The following is a 25,908-nucleotide window of genomic DNA, read 5'->3' as shown; positions in this document are numbered from 1 at the left end:
GCCCTTCACTGGACACACTCTAAGAGTGTGATGTGCTTATGTTGTGGTGCCCAAAGCTGCATTCTCAAGTTGAGGCTGCCCCAGTGCAGAGCAGTGCACAATCCCCACCCTTGCCCGGCTGGCCGTGCTGTGCCTCGTGCACCTGAGGATATAGCTGGTCCTTTTGGCCAGCAGGGCATTCTGTTGAGCTCAGTTTGCATCAACCAGGACCCCTGAATTCCTTTCTGCAGGGCAGTTCTTCAGTCTCTCATCCCCTACTTTGTACATGTGACCAGGATGACACCCATCTCACAGGTGAACTTGCTCTTGTGAAATTTCAAGCTGTTGTTCATTGCCCAACTCTTTAGTCTATCCATATCTCTCTGTAAGGCCTCTCTACCTGTAAAGGAGTCGATAACTCCTCCTAATTTAATATCACTACCAAAGTTACTTACTGTACATTCAATGCTGCATCAATATCATTTATAAAAGCATTGCAGAGCACTGACCCTAAAATTGAGCCCCAGAGAACCCCACTAATGGCTGGCCACTAGCCTGATGTGACCTGACTAACTACAAATCTTTGAGCCTTAACTGTCAGCCAATTGCTCATCCAGCATATTATGGACTTGTCTAGCCATGCCATGGACATTTAGTCCAGAAGGGGATGGTAAGAGATGATACCAAAATCTTTGCTAAAATTAAAAACAAAAGCCACAATGACTGACTTCCCTTGGTCAACTAGTTGGATGACCTTGTCATGAAAGGAAATTAAGTTTGTAAAGCATGAACACATAATTAATGAACCACCATGTAATGCAGTATTAGAAAATGTACTAAGCATGAAACACCTGTACTGCACCTGGTGGCACACCTTTTGAAATAGAAAATACTCATTCAGCTAATTCACACTAACAGTCAGTCTTCATGTGTCTGTGCTCCTGGCTTTTATGGTTTCAGATAAAATTTGGGTTATTTATTTCAGGGAAAATATGTTTTCTGTCATTGATTAAATAACTTTGTTAGTGGGTTTAATAGTTATTAATTGAAAAAGACAGATTATTAAATATGTATGCTTAAAGGGAGCGGTGGTGTCTCAAATATTAAGACAATTGTTTAAAAAAGCTGGGCATTATAAAATAATAAAAGAAAAATTGAGAAAAAAAATCAACTTTCTTGTAACATTTTGTAGGATTTGTAAAAATTCTATTCTACCAGTGATCTGAGATAAGCTTCAAATATTACTTAGGATATTTAATTATGCATTAAACGCATGCAGTCAAAAATGTAAATATTTATATTACATTATTTTTATGCTGCTAGTAAGACTATCACTATTAAGGCTGAGCATGATAAATCCTCTTTATAAAACACATTTTGATGCATTTTTAAGAGTTCTGTAAGTTCATTTTTTGGAAGAAATTTATGCAATTTGAAAATAATTGACAAAAAAGTAATATTAAAAAGGAGCTTTATAATGTCTTTTGAAAATAATATTGTAAATGTGATTTGGTCAGGAATCTGGAATACCAAGAAATTATTAGATGAGAGAACTTTGTTGAAATTGCTGTTTAGTCTTATTAGATATTTTAAATGTCTTGAGCTGAGAGTGCAAGGGTTATGGGAATTTTGATATAGGGTATTCTACAACAACTTGGTTTCCTTCTGCATGCTTGCTGTGTTGTTGTATATTGTTAAAATAGTTTGGATAACTGTTTTGTTTTGGTTTTATCACCTATGAGCATTAATGAATAGAGTGGTTGACATGGCCCTTCAATTAGAGTGAAACTGGACAAGGAAGTATTTATCCCTCTCTCCCACCTCATGAGTTCTCCCTGTGCTGTCTGTGTTTGGACTGAGGGCTGGCACAGCCTCCTTCAGCATGGGCACTGCTACCAAAACCTTGGGGTGGAAATTGTGCACGTGTCAAGATGCTCTTGCGTTGTAGTAATTGTTTAGCTTGCACCAACAATCAGGTTAGGAGGGAGGCTGGTAAAAAAACATCTTTATTGATGAGGGAAAAAACAAATTTAAATTTCTTGATATCAATCAAACCTGCAGTTAGCAAAATGTGGATCTGAGTCATCAGCAAGAGGAGGAAGTGTCTAGGCTAGAATCAAATTTGCATCAGTATTGAAAATACACTACCAGTGATTACTTTTCAACACAGGAGAGGAATTTGGGAATTGTGTGACTTTACCTCAATGGATGATTCTTTCCACATAGAGCTCCGTAGGAGAAGCATTCAGAAGTGAACCCTCGTCTTTGCAGGACTGAGGAGGAAGTGACATATACTGCTTAAGGTTAAAGTCAAATTTGACACCAGAAGTTTCACTGGGACTTCTTAGAGGACAAATTGAAACAGATTCAGGTGCTTTAAAGTGATAAATTTTTTTGACACTGCCATACTTCATTTGCAAACATTTTGGTTCTGAGTAGGTGTAATTACCTTGTTACAAAAAAGTTAGAGAATGCTCTGTTTTTCTTTGGGAGCCATGCCCACTTTATGATTGAGCTTTCAGTTGTGTTCTGGTTGTTAAGAGCAGTCACAATTTTGCAACTTTTCACAAGTTTTAATTCTATTCAGCTAGTTATGATACATTAGATACATTTTATTTTGTAGGTTTTCCTGCTGCCTAGACAAACAAAAAATGTACAGGAAATACAGAAATTAAGAGTAATTGATAAATTGCGTAGACCTTCAGAATCAGATCAAAGCTGTATTTTGTTTAAATGATACAAAAAGTAGAACTTAATCTGGCTACTGGCATTCAAAGTCTTGGTAGTTCTATGGTTGGAAAAAAGGTGGATTTTTTTTCCTCCCTCATGTATTTAACTTCTGTCACTTCTGCTATAGAGAGGATTTAAAATGTGGCATTTTTTGAGGAGGTAAACCCCAAGTATATCTTAAATGGAAGTTTCCCAAGAAGAACTAATGGAATAATTAGTTGTTTTGTTAGCTGAAACAACTGAAAGAGAAGTAGTTTATTTGGAGGACACAATTATGGTTATTGCCTATATTCAGTAAGTTAAGAATATCATCAAATTTTCCATGTAAGAAAACCTGGGAGGAGTACTCGAAGGAGACATGCTTGAACTTTTGATCAAGATTTTACAGTCATTGTACTATGTTCTTGCCAAGTTGTTCTTATCTGTTTACACACAGGATGAATTGGCATTCTGCTTCTGATTATTATATATTTGATGAAAGAGCACAGGAATAAATTTTCTATTTTGCCAGTCGATAATTGTTTCTGAAGACCTCACTTATGAAAGAGCTTTTATGGATTATGATTATTTAAATAGCTGTGCTTTTCCCATTTATATAACTGTTCCATTTCCTCTGAAGTAATATTTTCACCTGAGTTAAGCACTGATTCTGTTTTACACCAGACAAAAGGAGAAAAACACCCCTTGTTTTGCTCTCCTTGTTAATCATTATGAAGTAAGACATAGGCCTCTGGATTTATTTGTAAAAATTTTAATGTAAATTACGATTTCTATATTTCATTAATTAGTTATAAATAATATAATGCTAAATATTCATTGAAATAAAATAATTCATTTTGTAAGGTAAAAATACAGAATAGAAAAATAATCCTTTCATATTGCTTTTCTCAAAGTATCTTTGTTGCTCTTTAAAATTCACATGCATATTTCAATGTGAGTGTTTTACATGAGGTCTGAAAAGTCTTTTTGATAGATTCTGCTGGACTTATGGCAGTAGGTATTTTTAAAGGGTGAACTGTAACCATAGATCCTTATGTTTTATTCCCCTTTCTAAATTGTGTAAGAAGTTGAAAATTGAATCCAGCCATTTGAGAAGACATTGTTTAGAAGTTCTTTCCTTTTATTTACTGCTTAATATTTTATTTAACTTTTGCCTAAAACAAAAAAGTTCTTTTGAAATTATGCAAAACCAGTTAAATATCAAGTTTGACTGGTGTCTCATTTGAATAACTTCTAATTTGATTTGGTTTTTTTTTCTTTCTCATTTAAGTGTGACTGGAATGCTGGTTTTTGGAGGGGTTTTTTTTTTTTTGCATTTTTGAATAAGTTAGGTATATTAAGTAATTTGTGTTCTAATTTCTTCTTATCAACATGATTGAAGAATATTTTAGGCATCACCAAACATATTTACTTCAAATGACAACTGATTATTTTAGAACTTTGTTAATAAAACATGGCTACATAGAAGGACTGTGATTGGAAATGTGTTCTAATGTGATTAAAACCCTCTTTTTGTAAGACTCCTCCTTCTATTTTTTTTTTTTCAATTCTTATTAATAAGTTAATATTTGATGAATAGAGGTAAATCTTATTTATGTACTGATAAAATAAAATTATCATAACATTTTTTGTACTTTGGCAATTTTTGAGGATTTTTAACTATACAGAGTACAAATTTCTCTTTTAATGCAATTAAGAACTCTTGAATTTCCTTCACTATATAAGACCTAACCCTGTAATTATTGACACTGCATCTGTAGTTGTCTTGTAATCCAATCAAATGATATGTGATTTCGGTTCTACTCAGTTGCATGATGCCATGAAAGGAATTCTTAGTACAGATGGGGCTCTGTAATTAGATTTGCAGACGGAGGTTTTGAAACTCAGTCCACAGTGATATTGCTTTCAAAATCTGGGTCTGAGTCTTAGATAATAAAAGTGTATCCTGAAGTGTTCCCAAGCTTCATTAGTTGAGTGAATGATGGACAGGACTAGTATCAAAACATGAACAAAATGTTAAGGTGTGATGGAGTATTTTTCTGAAAAAATATTGTTGCCTGTTCACCATATTTTTTGTAAGCACTTCTTGTGGTTGATTTTTTTTTTTTTTCAAGTGGAGCAGCCAAGAGATAATGTGCTGATGAAAGGATACCTTTTCCTTTTTGAGTGAGCAGAGTTTATTATCCTAATTCTTTTTAGTAGAACTATTCTTTAATTTGAAATTTTGTTTACCAATTATGTTAAAATGTAGCTTATGATGTGAATCATGAATGGGAAGGGTTTGGTGTTGTTTATAGAGAACTATGGTGCTTATGTTACTGCATTTATTTTGTGTAGATATTTTTAAGAAGGTTTTTCAGTAGTCGATTTTCCCCTTATCTCATATGGCAGTAATAGAAATTCTAATTTCATTTCATATCTGCTACCCTATATTAACTATGCACTCTCACAGACATTATTGTAAATGGCCTCACAGTGATGTTAGCTTTGTGGAAAATGTTTTGTTTCTTAGTAGCAATCAGAAAAGAAAATTAAATATAAGAAAGCATTAATAAGGAAAAATGAGCAATACAAGAGTCATTTTTTTGAAACTCTATAAATTAATGATATGTCTGTATTTTGAATGTTGAGTATGAAGTTCTGGTGATTTCCAGTCTCAATGTATTAGGAATAGCAAAAAATATGAAGGGTAAGAAGTGTGATTAATTATGGATTTCATAAGAGGAGTGACTTGACAAAATAGGATTGTTTTGCTTGGAAAAGAGCTGACCAAGTGTATTTGAAATATAAGTAAATAAAGGAAAGAATGTGATAGAAAACACCTGATTTCTGCTTTTCAAAATACAAATAACAGAGGGCTGAAATTAAATAATCCTATGGCAGATGGAAAACAAGATATTTTTACACAAATCATGGGGAAAATGTGGGATTTCTTCCTATGGGTTGTGAAGGTTCCAACAAGTTGAGGGCTCAGAAACGAATTAATTTCTAGAAGAAAATCTCTTAGCCTGTTGAAACAATGACATTATTGCTGGAACAAGAGATTCCTGTGTCAGAAATAATGGGAGGTTGAGAGAAAATTCAGTATACACAGCCTATACTGCTACACATTTTGTAGATACTTGGACTCTTGTCACTGAGTTTCAAGTGCTGAGATACTTCCCGTAATGAAGATCCAACAAGCTTCTTACATAAGGGAAACTCTGACTACTAATGAATTGTTTCTTACACTTATTTATCTGCCTTTCTGTTTCCTCCTCTGAATAATTCTTTGTGATTAGAGTTGCACCTCCTATATAATTCTGGCCTTTGATAACTGTGTTATCATCTGTAAGTTAAAGAAAAGATTTCATTGGGTGAAAAGCTGCATAATAAATTAAGAAGAAGCTTGGGGGAAGGCAATTAGGATGCACTTAAAGGCTTGTAAAACAATTCATTATGGTCTGTGTGGTGCCTCCTTTAGCAATTGAGGTTTTGGGTTTTATCATTGCACAAAAAAGATCTTAAATCATTAATGACAGCTAAAACCCTGTGGGAGTCCAGTCACAAACGAGAACAATTTTCTTACACTATTTGAAAGTTATTTAGAGAAGCAAAGGGGACAAATATTGACAAACCTGGTTAAAAAATCCTAGGCTTACAAATCTTATTATCAGAAATTGCCCTTATAATCAAAGAGAGCTACTTCTTGTAAAGATTTGAAAAAAATAAATTGGATTAGAAAAATTTTAAGAGTTTTTAAAGGACAATTCCTGTCTTTCATCTTGTGCACTTCTGAGGACAAGAAAAATGTAACAAATAGTATAACTTGTATTGATTTTCTTATAGAAACACAGAACCTTAAAGAATGTATGGACTGCTTGAAAATTTAACAAACTTCAGGCTACCAAAACTGAAAAGCATCAGTAATTATATGGCCATTTTTAAGGAGTCTGGCGGTAGATTTTTCCAAATCTGGCATCTTAAATTTATGTATATGTATTCTGCATTTTTTTCACATACTAGACAGCATTGTGCTGTTGAAAATTATGGTATTTCCTGAAATGTTACTATTTTTTCAAGAATTGGTTACATTTGGAAGGGTTTTGCTAGTTATAAATTAAAATTTATATGGGGACATGGGAACAAAGTAAGGTTTGATGTAAAATGACGGTTGTTTATACATTTGACTGTGCTTATTTATAAAATATAGTCAATGGTTATTTGAGTCTTGACAAGAATTAGGTAGATTCTACAGGAAGCATTTGCTCAAGCTCCATAAATAAATCTAACTATAAAAGATTTTGTTTTGTTATTATTTCCTGAAATCTACATATCTTTTTAAAAGGAAAAATTCTGCTTGGCACTTCCACATTTACTTTTGGCTTTAATCTAGTTATGTTACATGCAGAGAATTAAATGGAACCATAGCACATGTCCAGTATTAGTTCTATAGTCATTAAAGAGCCACTAAAGAGTCACAGTTCAGGAATGAATGAGGGCTTTCTACTGTGCCAAACACCGGGTTGTTTTCTCCCATGTTAACTTTTTGGAGCAGAGGACTGCATGATAAGTAGTTAATTAAAAATGAAAGATTGATGAAAATTAGCATATTGAAATTGAATGTAGAGCTTCTCTGGTTGGTGATTAACATTGCCACTGGAAAGTTTCAGAATGCTGACACCAACCAAAATGTTTCTACATATCCCAAAATTATTGATGTAAGCAGGCAGCAGGATGCTGAGAATTAAGGACACAGTTCTTCCCACTGAGCTCCTGCTTTTCAGCCAAATAAAGTGAAGATCAGTGCTGTGCACATCTCACTTAAGTGTTGTGAGATCATTTATACCTGGCATTGTCATTTACCTGGGCTGTCAATCTGCTGTTGATCTTTAATGTACGTCTGTAGGTATCAGCTGGGAAATGGCACTGTCATAACTAAGTTCATTGGAATTGTTTTGGTTTTAAATATTACATAGCCATGATTTATAGTTTCTGGGCTTTTAAGAGTTGTAGAGTGTTTTGTGACAAGAGGGAAATGAAAGCAGTGAAAGACCCTAATGAAAACCAAAATTTATGAGAGGTGGACGTGAGAATAGGACACTTTAAAAATTCATTATTTAATTTTTAGAACTTAAATTAGGTAATCAATAGTTTAATCTAATGGAGAAATGTAAGTATTTCCTTTTCTTACCAAACAACAGTGGTATAAAAAAAGCAAGCTGGGTTTATGTCAACTGGTATTTAACAAGATAAGTGGCACAATAACAGAGCTCTTGAATAGTGAGGAAAATCAGGTAATGCTCTCAGAGACAACCACTTTGCCTTCCTGATTGTGCCTCATAGGAAAGGAGGCGACAATGAGAGAGCCTGCTGACTATTTGTTTTGGGTTTACAGACTAAGGGGGAATATACGGTGGCTGCTTAGAAGAAGATGGTGGGCTAGTACTGGGGGCTAGTGGGCTTAGTCCTGATGGTTGGTGGCTATTTTTTGATCTTTTGATAATCCTCACAATCAGTGTTCTTTGTCATGTTTTTCTTCTTGAATTGTTATATGTCCTTTACGTATCTGGGAACAATCCCACAGACTATTCTGAAGTAAACCTTATCATTTTCAAAGACTAAAATTCCATTAACTGTATTGTTGCAATTTACTCTAGTCACAGGATGCATCTGTGAGTTAACATGCAAAAGAAAAAATTGCTTGGACAAGTATGTTTGAATAATAAAAACTTATAAAATTAACAAACAAATTTAAAAAAACAATTTTTCTGAGTTACTGGTAACTTCTGTTGACTAAAATTTTCTATTAGTGTTTACTGCAAATACATTCTCTTTGCTCCTGAATGTGAAGTTTGGGAAACAGGTGTGTGTGCATTGAGGGATTTTCTAGTTGTTTTCTTTTACAAACAAACATTGCTGTTTGCACAAATATGTTGTGTGATAGTGTTTGCTGTGCAATACAAATCAGATTTAAATCAATGTGTAATTGTTGAAAGCTTAATGTTTCTTAGAGTTTCAATTTTTTTGGTAATGTTCTCTGATAATCATGTTAAACCTCAGCAAGAGATAACGTATCATTCAAATTACCTAAGAAAATCCCAAAAAGCTACATATAGTTTATGACTGTTGAAAAATAAATAAGGAATGCTGCTGACCTATTAGATTTGGCTGTGCAAGTTCAGCAGTGAAGTTGTAGTCTTATTAGTAGAAAAGGCTACAAAAGTAGTTGCAAATCACACTTTTTTCAGAGTACATTTCGTTTATGACTTTGGTAACTTCCAGTTATTTCACTTTCTTTTGTTTCTCTTCTGGCTTGGAAACAAAGAAGATACCTTAAAGAAAAAAACAAAAACCAAAACACAAAAAAAACCCCCGCCAAAACACAACACAAAAACAAACAAACAAACAAACCCTTAACAGATAAACCCCAAAACCCCAACAAAACCCTAAAAATCATACCTAAGAAAAACTCCAAAAAAAGCACAATTCCAAGCCACCACCAAATGACTTGCTTTAAAATATATCTGTTTTTTGAAACCAAGCAATTAGAGGCATTGGCTTATACTGTACTAGCATCTGTACCTTGATCTTAAAGTTATTCTTGAAAGTGAGAGAAGACAGGCAAGAATGGGCTATGAAGTATTACAAGCAAAATGAACCAGAAATATCTGCTTAGTGATGCTATTTTTCATACCCTTTAAGCTGTGCCCATTTATCAACTTCTTTATAGTCCTTGAAAATCAATTTTGGATTTTTGCTTTCAGACATGTGGCAAGCCTGAGCTATTTGGTTTTATTTATTAAAATAAATGTCAGTAATCATTCCCTTTCTTGAGGTAAGAAAGTCCCTTATCTAACTGGCTGATCTCTTTGTGATTAAGTCAAGATCAGAAGTAATTTGTAAGAGAAACTGAGCTAGATAAACTGAAAACAGATTAGGTACAAGTGTGAGAATGGTTTTAATTTTACTTCATTGAAAATAAACCTGCCACTTTTGTTTCTTTAATTACTTTAATTACTCAGGTTCTTTAATTACTGAGGTTCAACATCTTGAAGTCAAAGTTCATATTCTGCTTTGGCAAAAAATGGTTTTGTGGAGATCAAAATAAAAAATAGGAACAGCGTCTCCTTCTAGTGACACATGAAGAATAGTCCACAAGAACTTTTGGGTTTGTGTTTTGGATTAGGTACTTCTACATAAAATACTTTTATCAGTCTTCATTTCTGTCAGAAGTGGTTGGATTGTGTTATAAATTTTTCTAAGTAGATAAGATTTGTTCTGTGTCACACTTTAAAACTTTTTTTTGCATTCCTTCAAAGGTAGGACTTTTTATTTCAAAGAATCTGACACTTTAAAAGCTAAAGAAGCTTTTATGAAGGCAGGCATTTGAACTTTATCAAACTAATTCCTGTCCTACCCCAAAATAGTGATTTTTTTGCAATAGGTAAAGAACAGCTTTAGAAATTTGTGCCAAATAGCCCATTTTTTGTTTTGTGGCATGTTTTTTTTTTCTTCTCTTTAAGTCTCCACAATACATAGAAAAGGTCTGACATTTTCAAGTATGTTATACAGCCTTTTGATCTATCTGAGTGTAATTGATAGTTGTCTCACTAAATCATATGTATAGTGGCAGTTGGTCTGCCACTGGAGTTATCTGCCTACAGAAGTATCCTCCTCCCTCAAAGGAAAATGTAAGAAAATAAAGGTAAATCTGTGGGATATTTTTAAGCTTATGTAATAACAAGCATATTCTTGTAAGTACTAAAAGCTGACCATGTTAATTCATTCATATTGTCTCAGGAAGTATAAAAACCATTTAAATTAATTTCTCAGATTTCTTTAAAATTCTCAATAAACTTACTAGGTAGCATTCCCTTAGTGACAAACTGTCAAGTATGTGCAGTATATTATTCAGAGTAAAAATGGCTTTGAAGTTAAAATGAGAAAGGCTCATTTAAGAGGGGTATGTTAATATGCAATTTTACATTGCAACATCCTGTTGCAATGATTCACATGAAAATCAGTCTTTTTAGTGCTGTCATATGGTTATAAATGATATTGTAAGGACATTGGTTAAGATTTATCTGAGATAACTTTAGATGTGCCTGTCTGAACTAGTTGTCCTTTCATAGTCAGTAAAAAGTACTACATTCCCTGAGAAAGATTTATTTCATTTTGATGTTGCATCTAAAACCACTGAGATAATCACTTCCCTGAAGCATCTTTTTACTTTCAGTGATGGTGAAGAGAATTGTGAAAATTAGCCCAGATACACATAGCTGTAATTCAAATCTCTAAGGACTACCATTCACCAATTTTAATTTACCATTTAAGAATAAATAATGTGTACCAGTTATGAAACGTACTTTCTTAAGTTTTTTTTAGCTGTGATTTTCTCTGTAGTTGTATTGATATATTTAGGTTAACAAGTGCATATGATCAGCACACATTTCTGTCACTGAACAATTTAATTTATTCCATTTAGCATTCTAAATGCTTTTGCCTAAAGAAATCTTTCATGCAGTTGAAGAAGAATCTTCCTAAAAATCTGAATTTGTCGTTTAGAAATTTAATGTTTTAGTGAACGACCATAAAATAGTAACCTGTTTTCTTCCTGCCTGGTTCCCCTACTGCTTTTTTCAGACAATTGTGTTTTAATGTTCATAATGCCTGTCAAAAAACAGTAGCAGTCTGATTCCACATATTTTGAATTCTCACTTGTGATTATGAAATCAGTTCAGTGTTTTTTTCTAGAAAAGATGTTACGGTTTTGAAAAACTTCAGTGCTATATGATGGCTTTAGTTATCAAGAGTTAAATGTTTACTAATTTTCCCTTCAAAACAACTGATTGATTTGGGATTTTAAGAGTTTTTCGATCTCATTTGAGTAGGTTATTCTCAGCATTTTTTCCTGTGGAAAGTTGTGCCATATGCCAAATCAGCAGTTTTGTAATACCTAAAATGAGAGGTGAGTGTCAGGGAGAGGAAGAGAATTAATAATTTTGTTTCCAAAGGGTTTACCTCCTGGTTTACCTCCTGTATAGCTACAAGGAAAGTTGTTAGGGTTTTTTTATTCTGGTTGTATTTGTATATACTTGAACCTAAAATGCTTCAGTTCAAAACAAATGAGGGTTGTTGTCATGTTGACTGTGTTATGCCTTCATTTATTTTTGCCTTTAGAAAAAGCAGAGCAAATGTGATAGTAGTTAAAAAAGAGAGAATGTAGGAGTGACTTGGTGCAGATTAGGCCCGGATGTGGTTAGGGCTTTGGTAATTATACTATTGTGATACTTGAATTTTTCAGTGGCGATGTCTGTCTAGTATTGGAATTCATATTCTTGATTTTTGTTTAAATAAATGCAGATAGACTCCAACTTGAAGGAAGTTAGAAGATGCTTCTTTGACAGCAATGAACTGCAAACATAGAGATTTAAATGCATGAAGACTTTGGTTTATATAGTTCTAATATGCTGTCTTTCATGATTGCTGTCTAGAGTTTCCTGAGGAAAGGAAGCGGAGAGGGAAGTTTTGAGCTCTTCTCCCCGGTATCCAATGCCAGCTTGCATAGCAATGGTTCAAAGCTGCATCAGGGGAGCTTTAAATTGAATGTTAGGAAGCATTTATTTGTGAAGAAGGTGGTCAAACACTGGGACAGACTTTCTAAAAATGTGTTTGGTGCCCCAAGCCTGTCAGTGTTTAAGAAGCGTTCAGATAATGCTTTTATCAACATGTTTCAACATTCAGACAGTCCCAGAGTGGTCAGACACTTGGACTAAGTGATTCTTCTAGGTCCCTTCCCACTGAAATACTCTGTTCACTTTTAGTTTCAATCCATTCTTCCAAACTTTGTTTGATACTAAAAAATTCCAATTTTCAAAAGTCAGCAATTTAATTCCAGATGTTCAGTAGCACGTGTTTTATTGCATGTCAATAACTGGTATGAATATATTATCTGAGATATGTAGGCAACTTGTATTTGGGGGAGTATTTCTTCTCTGTTCTAGATCAAAAGGGTGCAAAAGACCAGCCTAAGTTCTGCAGAGATGTGGCAATTTAGGAAGAAATCCATTAATTGCATAGCATGATGAATGGCAGAAACATACTGAGGAATGGCCACAATATTCAGAAAAATGGAGATTCCAAGTAAAGCTGCTGCATTTGAGAATGGTGGTGTAGGTTAAGGTAGGAAAAATTTGCAAGGAGTGTCAACCTGTTGTTATAAGCAATCTCAGCGTGGGGAATACAGTCTAACTTGCTTATTGCTGGCAGTTCAGTACCACTTCGGGAGGAAGTTGTTTGTTCACCACAGTCACCATACCTGTAACCATTTTCTGAACATTAGATTGATGCTTCATTTCTTACAGCTGCATTGTGAAAGATGCAGAATATGACAAAGTACAAACAATATTTCAGGATACTTAATCACAGTGAAAGCGCAGTCTTTACTAAATATTAAATATTCCCTTGAAGAATGCAAAGACTTAGTGTTTGACATAAAAAAAGATTGTATTTGAGATGTATGATAGTGAAAGAGCACTGATTTATGGTATGGTGTACTGGCTTCTGTAAGGATTTCTATTGAAATGTTCATGTTGTACTCTAGTGGAAATTTGTCTTATTACAGAAGTCTATTGAGGGAGCTATATTAAAAATAAGTTACCTTTTGGAAGTATGATTTAACTTTTTGGTATATGGTGTTTCATCCGCAGTTTTACCCAGCTTAGAAAGCTACAAATTAATTATGAATATTTAGTTGTAATTTGGAAGTTTTTAATATGGCATAGTTTTTTGAAGCAGCACCCTCAGGGGCTCCAAGATCTCTTTTCTGGATGATAATATCAGACTTTGGAGCCTGTTGTCTTGTACACATGAGGAAAACTACAATAATGTTGAATTGCTTTGCATTTACCAATTTTTAATTTTTAAGCATTGTTTCCTGGACAGTTGATATCAGAAGAAACCTTGCAGCTCTCAGCAGTTGGTGGTTTTTAACTGCATTTAATGATTTCTGGCTCCTCAGAAAAGTTTGTCCTTTCATTAGTGTCAGCACATTGCCAGCTCATTGTCACTGTGCTTCTGGTTATTCCTCTTTACCTACTGTCTTCCTTGGGAAATCCAGGTGCAAAAATATTATTAGAGGATACTTCGTTTGTAGTGAATGTTCTCTTATTGTCTGAATTCCATTTGATTGTGCACATTTTAAAGTGGAGGTGCCTGCTTTATTTCTTGAACACAAATTAAGCATGTTCATTTATTTCTGTATACTTGCTTCACTTTTGTTTAGCTTTTCCTTGTCATCTGGGACTTCTTTTTTATCAAGACTATTAATATTTTTAATTTATGATGAATTTAAGATAACTACTTTAAAGAAGTCATCTCCCCCTGCCTTCCTAAATTTTTGCTATCATCGCCAATTAGTTCATTAATTTATTTCCTTTATTAAGGAAGTTGATTTAAATGATAATTATGATAATTTTTACTGACTGAAATATGCTTAAACTGAAGTTAAGGGCAAGCAGGAACATTTTAATGTTTTCTTTGGTGAAATACGCAGTCACTTGGATGGGGTGTAAATTTCTTGTTGCCAATTGTACAAGTGAAATAATTGTAATGCCTGCTGGATAGCCTGTAGCCCAGGAGAAGATTCTCCATAGAACCAATTCTATTAGCATTCAGGGTATTCTTTGATGCGGAAATGTCTTGGTTTTAATAGTACTGAAATATCCTGTCACTGCAGACTGATACATTTCAGTCTCTTAAATGTTACATATTAGTATATTGATTTACATTAGAAGGCAAATACAGTCTGAATTATTTTAGTCTGTAGTGAATTATTTCCATCGGTTTTACTGATTCTTTATTAGTTTATTAATTTAAATTAACTAGAATTTTACAATGAATATTGTTTGAGGAAAGGGGATCAGTCTGTATTGCACATCTTCATTCCAACGGAGGCAGTAGTGGATTTTTTACTTGTTTTTAAGTCCAACTTATCAAAACCAAATTGTGGGTAGTATATCTAGTCTAGTCTGTCTAAATAGTATCACAGAATTTTTGGGGTAGAAGCAAAAGTCTGGAAGTTCTCTGATCCTCTTGCAAAAGCCAGGCCAGCTGAGGCTGGTTGTCCAGATCTGTGACCACATGGCTTTTGGATGTATCCAGTGATGAAGACTCAGCAGATACAATTTTTCATCCTAGATTTCCTCCATGGAAAGAAATGGAGGAAAGTAGACACTTCCAGGAGGTGTTTAATTTCATCTTGGGATAGTCATCTAAGAGAGTTCAATTGAATGTCTTCTAGAGGTGGCTGTTTTACTTCTGGCTGTTTTCACCATAATCTCAGAGAGGGTCATCCTGGTGAAAACACAACAACCCAGATTGCTGATGAAGTATGCACAACTTGCTGCTGTTTTCAGAAAGAAAAACTCTGCCTAGATTTTTTTAAAAGAGAGTAAAAACTCTGTGAAACTATTTCATGATTCTAAAGAATAACCATAGAAATACTGTGCTTCTAATCATGAAAATTTTTTTGCCTTCCTTTGGTACACATTGTGTGTTTACCAAATATGCAAATATATGATATGCAGTCACAGGTTTTAAATTAAAGTACTAATTATAATTAGGATAATAGTTTTTATTTGAATGTAATTAAATGTCTCAGGAGAACTAAGGAGGTAGTCTCTATATATATTTAGCATATTAGAAGCTTTTATGTTACAAAATTATAAATTGGTTATTAGCAATTAATTGATAGAGGAAAAAGTAATTTGAGAGTGAATGAAAAGTATGAATTAGGCTGGAAGCCAAAGCTAGTCCTTGCTTACTTGTATTAATTGTCTGAAAATGGGGTATGAAAGAAGTCTTTGAATGATTGGATAGGTTTAGCCACAAAAAAAGTTTGCATAGTATTTCAACTTGCTTATTTTTTAGAGTTTAATTTGAAGTCAATACCAACTGCTTTTAAATAGGCCACAGAATTGCCTTCTATTAAATTTGAGTGTTGAAATTATGCACTTATAGGAGATAATTCTTTGAATATCTTTAATTTAAACCATGTTATTCAAATTTTAATTATATAACTCCATTAAACAAATAGAACAAAAAAATCTTAGAATTATTTTAATATTAATTTATTTCATCATTTTGTGTAATATATTTACAGTTACTGAAATTAGTGTTAACTGCCAGGCTGAGAGAATTGGGTTTGATCAGCCTGAAGAGGAGAAGGCTCCAGGGAGACCTTATAGCACTTAAAGGAAGCCTAAAAGAGAGCTGGACAGGGAGTTTTTACAAGGGTATGTAGATAGGTTGAGGGGGGGAAGGCCATAAACTGAAGGAGGGAAGGACTAGATTAGATATTAGGAAGGAATTCTTTGCTGTGAGAGTGGAGAAGCACCTGTAACAGGTTGCCCAGAGAGACTGACCAAGGCTGGATGAGACTGAGTAACCTGGAAGGTTTCTGCCCGTGGCAGTTGGAACTAGATGGTCTAGGTGATGAACGAGATGATTTTTAAGGTCCCTTCCAACCCAAGCCATTCTGTGATTCCATGATTCTATGAAATTTCACACTGGTACGTTCAAAGTTCTTCAAAGTTACTAGGGTAAAGTAGGATGCATGAGAGGCTGTTTCTTTCAGAATTGAAAGATGTTTATGCCAATTAAAACGGGATTTTTTTTTAAACTAAATTTCATATTCGGCTTAGTAGATTGTCTTGAGGTCAGCTTTTTTAAGTTACACAAATGACTGATCAAAATTGTTGAATTCCATACCTGAAGATACATTTGGTCTTGACTATATCTTTTTTTTACTGTTTTTTTTTTCCCTCCCTCCTAATACATGCCTGGTAATTGTGGTACTTACTTGTTTAGGGCTAGTTTAGGACTTTGGATAGTGTTTTGCCAGTATCTGGATAGACAGGAGTCAGACTGTCAGTACTGCTGTTAACTCACTTCTTATTTGAGTGTTTGCTCCTTTCCTGGTGCAGTCTCTTCCTTGCACCAGCCAGTAGGTTTCCTTGACCACACAATGAGCTGATGTGTGGTATAATAATGTAAATTTTCTATGTCTCTCTTACTCCAGAGCAGATGAGTGGTTCTTTTTCCAGGCATGACTGCATGACTGTTTGGCTGGGACAATGGACAAGGCAGTAAGGTCTTCCAAACTCATAACTCAGGGCAAATGTTGTCTTATATCAGGAGAAAAAGCTAAGTTAGTTCTAGTGTCTTTTTATTTTTGAGTAGGCAAGTTTCAGAGAATGGTGGAAAAGCATCAGTTGCTTCTTGAGCTTTCCAGGTTCTGCTGTACATCTGTCAGAGCTAGGCTACCATTTCAATGACTTCATTGGAAGAAATAGTTCTAATACATTTTGATTTTATATTATTGAGATGCTGTATTCAGTGACAAAATGGAAGGTAGTGTTTTATATTACTGTGTAGATTTTTTACAAGCTTTGTTTTACGTAACATGATTGCTAATTCTCTCTTGTAAAGTGCAACTGTGAGTTTCTCTTATCAAAATTACTTCTCTAACCATGTAAAACATATTCTGTATTGGTCACAAAGAAGGTATGAGACCGTAAACTATGTATTCCACATTGTAATGCTGCTCTTGTTTTCTTTTTTAGCTGGTTGGTGGCGAATTTGATCTAGAGATGAACTTTATAATCCAGGATGCAGAGAGCATTACGTGCATGTCAGAGCTTTTGGAGCACTGTGATGTAACGTGCCAAGCAGAAATCTGGAGTATGTTCACTGCAATTCTTCGTAAAAGTGTCCGTAATTTACAGACTAGCACGGAAGTTGGCTTGATTGAACAGGTACTGCTGAAGATGAGTACTGTGGACGACATGATTGCAGGTATAAAGTGCCAGCTGATAAAATAATTATTGCATTCTTGACCTGCCAATGTTTTGTGATTATGGAAGGGTGTGGGATGTTTTGGTTTTTAGTTAAAGTGATGTTTTCATTAGTACTGCTATCAAGTCAGAAATATTTTTTTATTAATTTCAGGAAAATGACAAAAATACATTCTTAGTTTGAAATCTCTGTAGATAAATTATGTAAAGTAACTGATTGTTAATTCATTTGAGAAAATATTGTTATCTTAGTGCTAAAAAAACCTAAAATAATTAAGAACAGTATGTTAGACTTTTTAACTACAAGGCAATAATTTTGGTTTTATATACATTGGTCATTTTCAATCATGATGTCGGAATTGTTAGATCCATTTTAAACATAACCTCATCTGACAGCATAACAGATATTATTTGCAGGTTTGACTGCTGGACATATGGATTATATTAAACAATCATTCCATAATGTATTCCTGTGATCCCTAGCACATATTTTCATTTTTTACATTTGTGGAGTTTAGCATCCTATAGCATTTTACAGCATAAAAAAATAGCATGCTTTGTTGTTTACTGAAAGTAAGTGATGAAGCTGTTTCCCAGTTAAGGTTTTCATAGTATGTTTGAAGGAGTTTATGATATTCCACACTACATCCTCTCTGTTTATTATATCCTCACACTACATCAGTATAATCCTGATTACTTGGATAAAAACCAGGTTTGCTCATCACATTTAAATATAGCATCTGAAGATATATATATATATATATATATACATATATATATATATATATATACATATATATATATGATTACTATCTCTTTTCCCTGAGGTAGCTTAGGCAGTTTCTTTCAACACAGTGTGAAAGTAGTCCTTTAATTCTCTTATAGTTTCTGACTGATGGTAGGATACTTCTAGATTATGCTATATGCTATACTGTACTGAAGTATAACAGACCAATAGATTCATAAATGATGGTTTTCAGCAAATATGTTTTGTTTTACAGTATTTGTAAATAAGGTATGTCAAAATAGTGTAAGGGTAAAGATACTCTTTATTCCATGTTAAATATAACACATTATATGAAGAGAATAAAAAATTCTGTCCTTAAATTTTTCAGGGTTTTACTCATGGAAATAATGTTCTTAGATGAGTAGTCACACCAATAGAATTTGTCCAAGTTAAGCTTCCGTAAGTGGTACTTGTGTATGTGGTGTACAAAACTGTAATGGTGCCTCCATTAGAGAACTCTTTTTTGTTTTTAAGATGCCTAGCTAATTGTAGAAGTCAGAAATCAAGAGCATGGGATCTGACTTTTAGGAGCATTTGGAAATTGTAAAATCATTCAGAATTTACAGATATTAGTATAAGCCAGTGGTAGTAAATTAAAAGAAAAAAACCAGCATAATGGATCTTCTACCTCAGTAATCTTTTTTTCTCAGAGTGGTCACACAGTGCTTCAGAAAGAGACCTGCAGAAAAATCTTCAGTAAGCTTGTTCTTTGCTGTGCTTACATGGATGAAGGGAGAACATATTTAATTTAAAATAAATACTGAAAATTAGAATTCTGATGACATTTTAGCTTGGTGGTGTGTTTCAAATTTTCTGAGTATTCATCTATGTTTCATGAGCAGGGGTTGAACAGAATTTTACTTACTAGGGTTTTTCTCTGATAACTATAAATAGATTATATTTTTGAGAGGTTTTTTTTCTTTTTAACAAGACATGGAAGCAACCAAATTGATCATTTTGCTTTTATAACTTGATTTCTGTAAGCACCTTAGTCTCCTTTTATAAGTGGTAATAATACTGGTAATAAGTCAGAAATAGCAAAAAAGGTCATGTAATAACTATTTTGATATTAGGCAAAATCAGTGACAACTAGTGCAGTATCTGAGTTCCCTAACATCCTATGCAGCTGGTGAGGTCCTAACTGTAGAATATTTTTGCCTCAAATATTTCTATGAACTTCCCAAAGCCAGGGAATAAAGTAACAAACTTTGTGTTAAAATTGTTTTTAGCATTAAAGAGAATGTTTTGAACAAGAGCTGTGTTAGTTTTTACTCCTAGGAAGTTAGTACCACTTTTTTCCCAAAACTAATGCTAATACTCTGTCAGCCCAATGTTTTGAAATTGGCTTTTATCATCTGTACAGGGTAGAGGTTTTCTGGTTTGTTGTTTTGTTTTGTTTTTTTTTTTGTAATTTGCTTCTCTGGGAGTTGCTTGTTTGTTTTTAGGTCATCACAGTTATTCCTTTTGGAAGCATTTTGATTGGACCTAGATAAGGTTTAAATGGACAAGACAGGCAATAATATCTGTCTTATGTTCTGACAGCACACTTTCAGGGCCAGTCTAAGTCTGAAGCCACTCTTCTCCAATTTTATGGTAGTAAGAAAGAGCAAATAAACATGTACCCAAACTTTTGCAATGAGAACTTTTCTCTCTGTTTAGAGGAAGACTCTCAGATTCATGAGGTTCTGAGTACTTTAAAACTTCATGTGATTTTACAGATTCTGTGGTGAAGAATAGAAGCTTAATCACTTTGAAAGTCTCAGTGCAATCTAAATGGACTTAATTTGCTTTTCAGAAGCAAATTTTTTTCCAAAAAAAACCAACTTTGTATTGAGACTATCTATTATGTTATACTAATATAGGGAATGGTCAGCCATTTTATCAATAGTTAAGGAGAAAATACTTTCATAGATGATTGGTGCTTTTTAATTTTTTTTTTAACAACTGCACTAGGTCTTCCTTGAAGGACTCACTTTTTACAGTTCTCTATTTCCAGGTGATGAGTAGTGAAGCAGATCATTGCTCTGAGGGACTCTTTGGGATAATGTGTCTGTAGTCCCATCTGAGAAGTCTGAACAATGGATGAAAAAGTAGCCAGAACTCATGGAGAATAGATATGTCTCACCTAAGTCCCATTTTTTCCCCTGTTCTGCTGTGATGATATAGGTAATTGTTCTAAAATGACTGGGACTGAATTCTTAAGCACTGAAACAATTCCTAGTTTTCAAGCAACAACGTTGGGTTTTGACTGCTCTGTCTTTAATAGGCTCTTGACAAGCTCTCCTCTTTCAACTCATTTCATAAGAAAAACTGCAGAATTATCACATTCTCTCTTTACAACCTGTAGAAATTAATTTACATCACCAACAAGGGTTAAAATTCACAATTTCATGGCCATGTAATATTAAGAGGTTAAGAAGGAAGGCATGAGGGTAGTTGCTTGAAGTTTTCTTTCAAATGCTATTTCAGTCCAAAGTTAATGCCAGACCTTTCATTTTATGTGTGTGTTGTTACTTGAAAGACAGGCAGGCATTTCTCTATTGTATTTTCATATTAAGTGACTGAATTAAGCATTCCTTCAAGGTTGCTGGTTAATTTATAGATGATATGAAAACTGCTTAGTATGAAAGTATTCAGAAGGTGCCATTAATAGAAATTAGAAATGCATTAAAAATGAGAAGCTGCCTGTTTTCTCCTGGACTTAATATTATTATGTACAATCTTGTTTCTGAAATGAGATCATGAAATCCAGTTATATATGTAATCTTATTTAATACTAAAAAAAAAGAAGTAGACATTAAAAAAATCTACTTGCAATATGCTTTCTGACCTTTGTCCATTTATAGATGAGTGGATTATTCGGATTAATAAACCAGATGGGACTGATTCTTTCATGAGATTTCTAATAAGTATGAATAAAGTTATGTAATAGTTATTTTTAAGTCTTTATATTGAAACAAGACACAAACCTTCTTATGAGGAGTTTACAGAAATACCTTTAAATAGCCTTAAGTGCTTCAACTTCCACAGATGTTGTTTGCTTTATCTTTGCTTGTTATCTACTGGGCTTCAATCTTCCAGGTCATTATTTTACCCAGAGTTACATAATTAGGGAGCTTGTGTTTGCTTCTCTCCATCAATGTTTAATTCATTACTTATAAATATGTATTTCTAATGCCTGTAGGTTATCCACATCTTCAGTAGAAATAAGAATTTTTCTGTGCCATAAGGTAGTACAGGGCTATTAACAATGTTAGAAAAGCAGCACATGTTCAGTGATTTTTAAAACTTGCCAATCATTTCTGTGTTTGACTGTATTAATTTGCACTTTTTTCCTCTATGTAACAAGATTTTTTATTTTTAATGGTGTTCTGATTTTCACCAGACAACTTTGCTTCTACACGATGTTTTTTCTTATGTAAAGGAAGCAAAATTTGCAGTCCCTTCATCTTGAAAGGAAGCTGAAACTACAAAATAGCAATTTGAAAATTCTCAGCCAAAGATTAGTATTCACTTGTGCTTATCTCCTTTTCTGAGTGTTCAGTGTGACTGCTCCCAGTTTCTGATCATGTATAAGACATGCTGGCTTCACACTGCAGGCTGGGGGCTACAGTGAAGGGGGCAGGTACTAGGGGAGCTGAGTCATAGGATTCACCACCATCAATTCTTAGTTTTCTTAGGTGTATTTTGTTTTCCCTAATTCTCTCACAAATGTATGTGGCACTCTTTTTAAAGGGAGATTAAAGAAATGAGCTAGGGGGGAAAAGATCTATTTTGGTGATTAGGACTATATTCAGAATTTATGGTGAAGATGTCTGCTTAAGTAGCAATGCTTTTCTTTTGCCTTTCAAGATACGCAATTTCATTCACCAGTTTACTATGTCTTCTGTAAATTAAATGATATTTCATTCTTCACCCATGCTAAGGATCAGAGGCTAGTTTCATTGTAGAAAAAGCTAAATAAATAGTAATTCTTTTTGCTCAAAATCACATATGTATGGATTTGCGAAGAGTAAATTTGTTTTAAAACATAATATGAATGTGAAATGTGTTTGGAAAGAATTGTTTCTCTTGAAAACTACTCTTTGTCAGCACCTTTAACAGTCATCCTTTCACTAATGAAAAAGGATAACATGCAGTCCTACAAATAAAATGTGACTTATATGTAGAAAGTTATGTCTTCTACAAGTTTAGCTGGGAGGCGGGAGGGGGGTGGGGGAATTCTGTGATTGTTGAACAGACTGGGAAAGTGTGTCAGTGTTGATTCTGTTGTTTCATAGCTCTTTTGTTTTGAAAGCTCTGGACTTCACTGCTTGATCTTTGAATTAAATTCTTATGCCTCATCTCTGAATATGAGCTAGTTGGTTTACCACCTGCTAAAGGAAGCTGTAATTCTTATTAGTCCATTTTGTTCCAGAAAAAAAATCTGGAGTATAAGGAAAGGTTCAACATCCAACATGCTAAATAATTCTTAAATTGAAATTCTGGGGTTTTAAATAAAAATTCAAGCACTATCAGTTATTTTAAACTTTTAAAGTAAAAATTTACTTTAAAAAGTAAATTTTAATAGTCTTTGAAAGGAAGACTCTGTTTAATGTTCTTACTGTAAAAGAAGTTTATGGGTTTTGAGATGTTGTAATGAAAGCTGTATTCCGTAAACCTGTTAGCAATTTTGATATCTTCTTTTTATTGTGCTCTGTAATTGTTTTCTTGCTATGATTTTTGTTTGGTTTTTTGTTTTCCTTATGATTGTTTTATTTTGCTGTTATTTGGTTTGATTGATGGGTTTTTGTTTGGCTGGTTTTGTGGGGATTTTGTTGGTTTGGGTTTTATTGCAGGGGCCAGAGGGAGGTGTTTTATTTTCCCCTGGCTTTCATTACAGTAAAGGTCAGAAGCATTATCACTGTAACAAAAATGGGGGAATGATTTTATAATATAAAATGCTGGGTTTAGGTTAATGTAAAGCAACTTTTAGGTCAACATTTTTTGAAAAATGCTAACTTCAGAGGAAAGAAGGAACTCTTATCCCAAAAATATACAGCAGGAAGAACAAGTTTATAATATGTGATGCATGTTGTGAAATGGGGAGAATTAATGCTCCATAAATGTAATACTTTTTTCAAAGTGTGATGCAAAGTTTAACAAGAAATTCTTTGTAAAATATTCAATACAAGTAAGTTGGGTTTTTAGAATATGTGAATATACTTACTTTTAATGGTATTAGTTTTTTCAGCTTTTTTTTTTGTGTGTGTGTGTCAAAGCAATGAAATTCAGAGTTCAGAATAACTTTATTTTCCTTTGAAGATCTCCTAGTTGATATGTTGGGGGTTCTTGCCAGCTACAGCATCACTGTCAAGGAGTTGAAGCTTTTGTTCAGCATGCTTCGAGGCGAAAATGGAATCTGGGTAAGCTGTGATCAGATAAAGCATTAAGTGTCATTCCATTAGAGCCTGAAGTTAACATAAACTGTCTCCTGGGACATATAAACTTGAATTTGTTTTCTCATGTTGACTGAACATATGTTCAAGAAGTATTTTTGCTAACTATTTTAAAGTTAATTTGCTCTGGTGTTTGAAAACTGTCCACTTTCCATGGTAGCCTAGAGATTACTAAAATGGTTGTATTGATTTTTGTGCAATTTTCTTCTTTTCACAGCCGAGACATGCAGTTAAATTATTATCAGTCCTTAATCAGATGCCACAGAGACATGGGCCTGATACCTTTTTCAACTTCCCAGGCTGTAGTGCTGCAGTAAGTTTTCAAGCAAAATTCTACAATTTCATGAACAAATAAATAGTGCCTCATTTGCATTTCCCTTCATTTGGTTTCAGAAATTCTTGAAAAGGAAATGAGAGGGGAAATACGTGTTTGAGTAGTGTAGGCTTTGCCTTCCAAGATAGCTGTGTTGTTGAGAAGTTGCACTTGTGAGGATGGAATAACAAGCAACAAGTTTTGTTCTGGGGAATTTACTGTGGAATTTGGGAAACTTGAAAATTCCAAAAAACAGTGTTGTTTTATTAGAATAATGTAATCAATATTATATAAAGGAGAGAATTGAGGAAAATCAAGCAATTAACTTGTCCATATCATCACAGTTTACAGTGACTGCTTAGTCAAAAATTTTATTATGAAGTTTTCATTTTGTCTAAGTTCCATCTGCTGCTTCCTTTCCATCAGGGCAGTGGAGATAACTTATAATGCTGAAATTGTATTCCTTTCCAAACCTTCCCAAGTAGATATTCTCTTCCATTCGCTGCATGTACTTTCAAAAAACACCCCTACAAATAAATTAAAGCATTGTATACAGATTAATAGATTATTGAGAGAGTAAATATAAATGGTTAGTGCTGGGAAATAGAAATCTGAGCTACAGTTCCCTTCGGGTATGGAATTGTATATGCTCAGGTAGAACGTGGAATCTTCTAACAGAAAATAATCCTGGGATTCCTGTTTTCTCATGCCAGTATGTGAAGGCTATTCTAACTGCATTTCATCCATCAATGGCACTGATAATTTTCTTTAAGCCCAAACCACTACATCCATTCCTTGTGAACAGACTTGTCAGGGCGGCAGATTGCATCAGGGAAGTAAACTGGCTGATAATCACTGTTTTACACCTGGGTTATTTTTTGCTAGATTACTTCTTTGATCTTGTTTGATATGCAGCCTTATAAACAAATATGTCAGCAAAATGCATAGGGTGGATTGTGTAAAGAATTAATTACTAAGTTTTGAGAGGGAAAGTTCCATTATCTCCTGCTAAATTGAAACCACAGGTAACCTCTTCTACAAGTACATGCACCGGCAAGACAGCTATTGCTGGATATGAATGTCAACACTGACACATACTGCTTTGACACTTCTGGGCTTCAGAGACAAACCCTGATGAAATTTCTCTCTTAAATTTAATTTTTTTAATCAGAGGTTCAAAAAAGGTTTTGCAGAATAATTTCAAATTTCCCTTCCTGTCCAAAGATGTGCATCAATAACAGGAGTTCTTGACTTAAATGCAGAGTCTCTTTTCTTTGTTTGGATCCTTCCAGGATCTTGTTTCAAATACTAGTCATGACGGACTGAACACCTGTAAATAAAGAAATATGAGTTTCAAACTTACACTTCTTTATTAGTGCATGTTGGATTACCCTATGAAGTTCTGGAGAGGATACATCCTCTGAAGTGGACCATGGGCAGGAATTTATAAAATGACGCAAAAAACAAAGCACTTCACTAGAATAAAGAGACTGGACAGGACCTAGTTCACTAGCACTGAGTATGTTTTCAGATGTGATGCACAATGTTGACATCAGACAGAGAAACAGCATAACCTTTAATCAGCATGATAAATATCAGGTTGGCCCTCTTTAGAGTTAAGTGCATGCTCCTTGTACATCTGGGACTTCAGTGGCAGTATGAAGGAGCCAAGAGTCTACTGAACCTATCTACGGATATGCTGCTGAGAATTGCTTTATTTTCCCAGCTGCAGGGCCCTTCCCAGTACTGGACTTCCCAGTGCATCTCTAGCAGTCTGTGCAGGTGGCATGTTGGTCACTGCAGCTGGAGGACACCTTGTGCTGG

The 25,908-nt window shown here is 34.1% G+C and overlaps 1 protein-coding gene across 2 annotated transcripts in view; it reads left to right on the top strand.

Moving 5' to 3' along the window:
- NBEA (neurobeachin) overlaps positions 1-25,908 on the top strand; it is a 461,177-nt gene that overhangs the window by 62,213 nt on the left and 373,056 nt on the right. For both annotated transcript variants that reach the window (XM_058860312.1, XM_058860303.1), the window contains exons 2-4: positions 17,316-17,547; positions 23,638-23,738; positions 23,989-24,084. In XM_058860312.1, the coding sequence (XP_058716295.1) occupies positions 17,316-17,547; positions 23,638-23,738; positions 23,989-24,084 (429 nt within the window). The remainder of the gene's footprint in view (positions 1-17,315; positions 17,548-23,637; positions 23,739-23,988; positions 24,085-25,908) is intronic.

The sequence above is a fragment of the Poecile atricapillus genome, chromosome 1 (assembly GCF_030490865.1).
Source record: "Poecile atricapillus isolate bPoeAtr1 chromosome 1, bPoeAtr1.hap1, whole genome shotgun sequence".
Taxonomy (NCBI): Eukaryota; Metazoa; Chordata; class Aves; order Passeriformes; family Paridae; genus Poecile; species Poecile atricapillus.
Note: the sequence above shows the minus strand (reverse complement) of the source record. Positions and strands in the feature narration are given on the sequence as shown.